This window comes from Lactuca virosa, chromosome 8 (assembly GCF_052849685.1).
Source record: "Lactuca virosa cultivar CGN04683 chromosome 8, Lactuca_virosa_CGN04683_v6, whole genome shotgun sequence".
Lineage (NCBI taxonomy): Eukaryota > Viridiplantae > Streptophyta > Magnoliopsida > Asterales > Asteraceae > Lactuca > Lactuca virosa.
In genome coordinates this window covers 194720947-194726750 of record NC_136433.1, presented here as the reverse complement: position 1 = coordinate 194726750, position 5804 = coordinate 194720947, and the positions used below count along the sequence as shown (strand labels likewise).

Genomic DNA, 5804 nt, shown 5'->3' with positions numbered 1-5804 from the left:
TGATCTTTATGGTTTATTTGGACTCATGCATGTGTTAAGACCCTTCATTAAGCTCTTTTGAGCTCTAGAGTCCCATTAAGCCAAGCATGCAAGTAAAGTTGCCAACTTTACATGATAAGTCATCTATGGGAATCAGATCTGAGAGTTTGGAGCAAGGGCTTAAGTGATTAAGTGCTTTTTGGAGTGCTTGGGGTTCACAAGAGTACGCTGGGCGTACCCATCTGGCCCCAAAGGGTGTACGCTAGGCGTACCAGCTGAGTACGCGGGGTGTACTCAGCCAGGTTGAGTTCTCTGGAATTTTTGACCTTTTGGACATTTGACCATTGACCAGGAGTTGACTAGGGTTGACCGTTCGATTATTTGGGCCTTCTCGGGATAGGTCCATGATGGATTTGGGCCTAATTTTGATATTTGGGGCTTATTGGACCTTGTGTTGTCATTTTGGGTTTGGGCTATCTTTTGGGCTTGGTTGTTTGGGGCATTGTTGGGCCATCTGAGAACAAGTGTTTTGGATTAGGGAAAAGTTAATGGGCTTTAGGGTAAGGCCCATGTAAGGGTTTGGGCCCAATTTGGAAAATTAGGCCATAAGTGGGCCTTGGATGATTATTTGGTTTATGGGCCTTTGATTGTTAGTTTGGGCCTTATTCTTGGAGCAAACTAGGTAAGGGGTAAAATGGTATTCTTACCCCATATATGGATTGTTGGTTTTGGGTTTGGACCCCAAATGTTAATTGAATGTTTTCATGTTTGATAGCGCAGGGATTCTAGCGGATCTTTAGTCAGAGATATTTTCATGGGTTCAGCTGTCGAGGTGTGTCTCCTCACTATTGTATGGGTAGAAGGCACCAATGCCGGCCCATTTGGTTTATGTATTATAGGAAGACCAGGGGGCGTTCCTTCACATTTTTTATGAAAGACCAGGAGCCGACTCTTGGCAATCTGTATGCAAGACCAGAGTCTGAACTCTAGCAGTTAACTAGTTAAGTAGTTATAGATTGTATGCTATTTGTCCTTGTGATTCTTGCATGGAAGACTAGGAGGTGGCTCTTGGCACTTGTCTGTAAGACCCAGGGTTTTGGCCCCCGGCCTGATAAGGAAGACCATGATACGGCTCGTGGCATAATGCAAAGATTGTGGTTGGCACATAGTACTTTCTATTGAATGTTGGATATGTATGGCTCGTATGTTATGTATGGTATGTGGTATTTGGGGAACTCACTAAGCTTCATGATTACAGTTTGTGGTTGATGGTTTCAGGTACTTCCGGTTAGAAATGGAAGGGCCCGGCTTGATCGCTGCGCATACACCAGTGTTTTCTGCAATTCGGGATTTTGGGGATTGTACTCTGATATTTGTTTTATTCTAAAATACATTTAAATGTTTGAATAAAGGATAAATAAATGTTTGAATATATATTAAAAATGAAAATTTTACCCCATGATCTTCGGGACGTTACAATACCGCTCTCTATGTTGGCCATAATGATCAACTTCATGATTCACAACAACAATGAGGTGACAACCACAATCATAATCAACGCCATAGGAGTGACCACCAAAATCCCCATAACAGAATCAATCGCCGACAACAAGACCACTACCAAACAACGGTCAACATCCCCACGTTATGTGGATCAATTACGCTGCTGCTGCCTTCCCCTGTGAAAAATTGTCCTACACACTGGATGCATCAGCATGGATCACACCACATCAACACCCTTGGGTAGATTACCTTTAATGACCATCGTCAAATTGGATTACAAGTCGACTTGCAAGCCCATCATGACAATAACAAGCCATCCAACAACATGCATCCTTCCTTTTCTCTTCGTCGGTACTTAGACAACAACGTAACAAGCCCATATCATACCACCACACCTCCTCATGCCTTTCAATCCATATCTCACCAAGACCCCACCAACTCGGTGTGGTTCATGTACACATGTGCATCTAATGTTACATCTAATACAGGTAACCTGCAAACTATTTTTAATAAATACACTATTCCATCAATCCTTGTTGGTGCGAGACATAGTATTTTTTGAACTCCTAACCATACCTTTTACCTTCATAATATGCTAGTTACAACTAATATTATAAAGAAACTTATATATGTTCACCAACACTACTAGAAAAACAGCCTTTTACGACACGCAGTGCGTGTCGTAAAACGCTCAGACGATGCGCAAATGCGTGTCAAGAAAGGCCCTGTCATAACGAGACACGACACGCTTTTGCGCGTCGTCTATTTACGACGCGCAATTACGACACGCAATGCGTATCATTAAAGCCGTTGTCAAGAAAGGCCATGTCATAAATGAAGATAACACACATTTTTGCGTATCGTATTTTTTTTTTTTTTTAAAAAAAAAATTATTTTTAGATTTACTATTTTTCAAATTAAATTTGCTTTTCATGTCTCATAATAGAAAATAAAATACCATATACAAAAAATACAATCCATTGCACAAAAGTTAATGTCATACAAAATACAAAATAAAATACAATAAATACGAAAGATAATTCATTGCACTAACATGTCAAATACAAATAATGATCCCAATAGTAAGTAATGTAATACATTGCTAATATTGCATAATGTAGTATTTATTATAGAAAAACAAAACATGTACTACTAGTTGGATCCCTTTAAATGCTTGATTTGCCATCAATTCCTCCTAATTATCCGCCCCACTACCCCTGCAGTTCAATCAAGACACCAAATCTAATGCGGGTATGAGTTACCCAAATATTCTTTAGGGTTTAGGGGTTAGTAAAAAATGTTTCTAACTTGCAACAGGATGCCATCAGACCAAGCAAACTGCATTCCTTCTTCGCTTTCAACAGGTAAGTCAGATCGCAGTGGATCCATCATGTCAGCCTATGGTTTAATTAGACATCGTACATATGAACAACAATATTTAGAAATAACCAAAATACACACAACCAAAAAAATGGCAGAAATTTAGGTACCTGTTCTGATAAGTTAATCCGAACAACCGAATGTCCAGAGAATTTTTCAAGAGCAAGGACTAAACTTGTATTTCCAACACCTGGACTTCCTTCCACCAGAACTACAATGCATAATAAGATACAGAAAAGTAAGAACATCATGTAGTTGTAAACACAGTAAATAGTGTCCCAAATTATAAAACACATCATTAGAAAGAAGAAAAAAAATACCAGGCTTTTTAAGCTGCATAACACGGAGTACACGCAAGGCATTTCTGCGGGTGGTTGGTGCCAGAAAGTCAAATCCTTTAGTCTCTAAATGGTTGTCACCTAAGGCACATAAAAATACCTCGCATTAAATAGAAGTATCTTAATATCCATTGAAGGTCGAACATATATCAAAACCACATTTAATGAATGGTCAGCCTTTTTCAATGTAGAATGGATGAATTCCAAAATGAGTGTCGATCTCCATGCCATTACTAGATAGTGCCTAACCACATTTCAGAAGATCATACCAACCATAGTTTTCATCTGTCAAAACACTTACCTGATTCAGTTTTCTCTCCTGGTGCAGCAAATATAAATATCAGTTACTCAGTAACTAATTAACAATAAGTAAAAAGATTTGAAAATAGTCAAAATACATAACACAAGTGATTAATATAAATATTAGTTGCTCAGTAACTAATTAACAATAAATAAAAAAATTTGAAACTAGTCAAAATACAAAACTTTACATCCAACAGATATGGGGTCTAAATTGCTCAGTAACTAATTAACAATTAAGTACCAAGTGATACATGAAAAATAAGAACAAATTGTTCCAATAGAGCAGAAACTACCACCAAACTCATGTCATACCCTATATATTAGAGAGAGAGAGAGGGGGGGGGGGGGGGGATAAAAATTATACCGAGATAAACTCTTGCTCCTGCTTCTGCTCCTGCTGGGGCTCTTGCTAGGACTGCGTCTTTTTGGGCTTTTACTTACCCGCTTAGGGCGCTGAACTCCAATGTCACATACAACCGTTATATTTACAAATAAATCAAAAAATAAGATGCTATAAATAAACAAATAAATCAAAATTTGTGTTTAGACATTAGACCAAACTACAAAAAGGTTAAAAATTAGCAGATTAGATGAAATTATGGTTTGAGTTTGACTTACAGAAGGTAGGGGAGATCTGGATCTTGAAGGAGGTCTGCAAAAGTTCCAGAAACAAGTGAGTTTAATATCCACATGTTCCTCTGATCCGAGAGAGAGAGAGAGAGAGAGAGAGAGAGAGAGAGAGAGAGAGAGAGAGAGAGAGAGAGAGAGAGAGAGAGAGAGAGAGAGAGAGAGAGAGAGAGAGAGAGAGAGAGAGAGAGAGAGAGAGAGAGAGAGAGAGAGCCTTGATGCCCACTTCCATAATCAATAGTATTAATCAACGCAAAATCCACATGTTTAGCAACCCAACAGAGACGAATATACCAACCACATGCAGGATCTAATCAATTAGGAGGTAACCAAAAATAAATTATAATAAAATTTATTAAGCCGTGTATTTTATGTGGCAATCAGATGGTCCAAATTATTTTTTTACCGTATATTCACATTCCAGCTTTACCATTGCAAATCCATTTCCATCAATCTTCTTCTTCCCAATATGCTTATTTAAGAACACCACAAGGAATTCCAAAATTCGCATCTACAAACCACAATACCTCAACAACCAAAAGTGTTATAGGCAATTGCACCATATCCCATTATAATCCCATATACCCATATCTAAAAGTTGAAAAAAAAAAACAAAATTCTTCCAACTCAACTCCCCAATGTGTGCATGAATTTTCGCAAGTATTTTTTAAACATCATTTATCCAAAAGCATTAGAAATAAGATAAGCAACATAGTAACTAAACAGTACTGGTATGGTAGAATAAGACTTGTTCATGTCATCATAAAAAAAATAGAATCTCAAGTCAAAATAAGCAAAACACAAAATATTACAAGGGAGAAAAGAGGCATGCCTTGATTTAGATCTAGAACGAGGTGAGACAGATCTTGAAGCTTTAGCTTTTGCTTTTGGGGACTTGCTGCATCAGAATTTGAACTTATGATTGTTAATTTCAATTTTCATGTGAGTTTGACACATTTCAAATAAATGATGCAACAAGAAAATGTTTCAAGTTTCAACCTTATGCTCCTGCTGCGACTCCTGCTATAGCTCCTGCTTTTGCTTCGACTGCGACTCCGGCTCCTAGAATGGCTTGAATCATATTCCTTCACCTATAAGTAGATTAAACACATACTTTATAACCCATGAATATATATACTTGGCATATTAATTGAAACCATACACATATGTATCCACGAGAGAAGGCATTTCGAAACTCAGAGTCATCCAATTTCCGTATCTATAAACAAAAAATTATAAGCTTCAAATTTAAAACATAGCCCTGAAGAGGTGAAATAGAAAAATGTTTACAACATTCTTCCCATTTTGAGTGGCAACTCCACCACCACCACGTGACTGGCTACTCAGCCCACGGGAAAAAAAGCCTGACCATGGATATTTTCCCCTGGAAGATTCCCAGATCAAAGATGGTTGTCCCAAGATTCTGTCCACATAGCTCCACACCACCCTAGCACCTTCTCTGTAATACAAACAGTTGTTTTTCTTTATCTTATTAAAACTATAAAGATTAAGGGCATGTTGCTTTTTGATTCTTATTAACTCCTGAGTGGGTGAAGCGTTGTGTGTATACTCCTATATACATTAAGAGATGTACACTCTAAGTCCATTAACTAAAAAAGAAATAACACCTAAGCAATTATCATAACTAATTACACTTTTTATATCAAAGTGAAA

The 5804-nt window shown here is 37.7% G+C and overlaps 1 protein-coding gene across 2 annotated transcripts; it reads right to left on the bottom strand.

The window, feature by feature from the left end:
* Positions 1–2532: 2532 nt before the first annotated feature.
* On the bottom strand, positions 2533–4215 carry LOC145134261 (midasin-like). 2 transcript variants are annotated; one of them, XM_079069133.1, is made up of 6 exons: positions 4122–4215; positions 3868–3956; positions 3502–3519; positions 3183–3281; positions 2973–3073; positions 2533–2880 (listed from the first exon to the last, which is right to left on the bottom strand). In XM_079069133.1, exons 4-6 carry the CDS (start codon positions 3199–3201, stop codon positions 2770–2772), a joined length of 231 nt encoding a protein of 76 aa, XP_078925259.1. In that variant the 5' UTR covers positions 3202–3281; positions 3502–3519; positions 3868–3956; positions 4122–4215; the 3' UTR covers positions 2533–2769. The 2 variants fall into 2 exon arrangements, with proteins under 2 accessions (XP_078925259.1, XP_078925260.1); XM_079069134.1 differs by lacking the exon at positions 3502–3519.
* Between the last annotated feature and the right edge of the window lie 1589 nt (positions 4216–5804).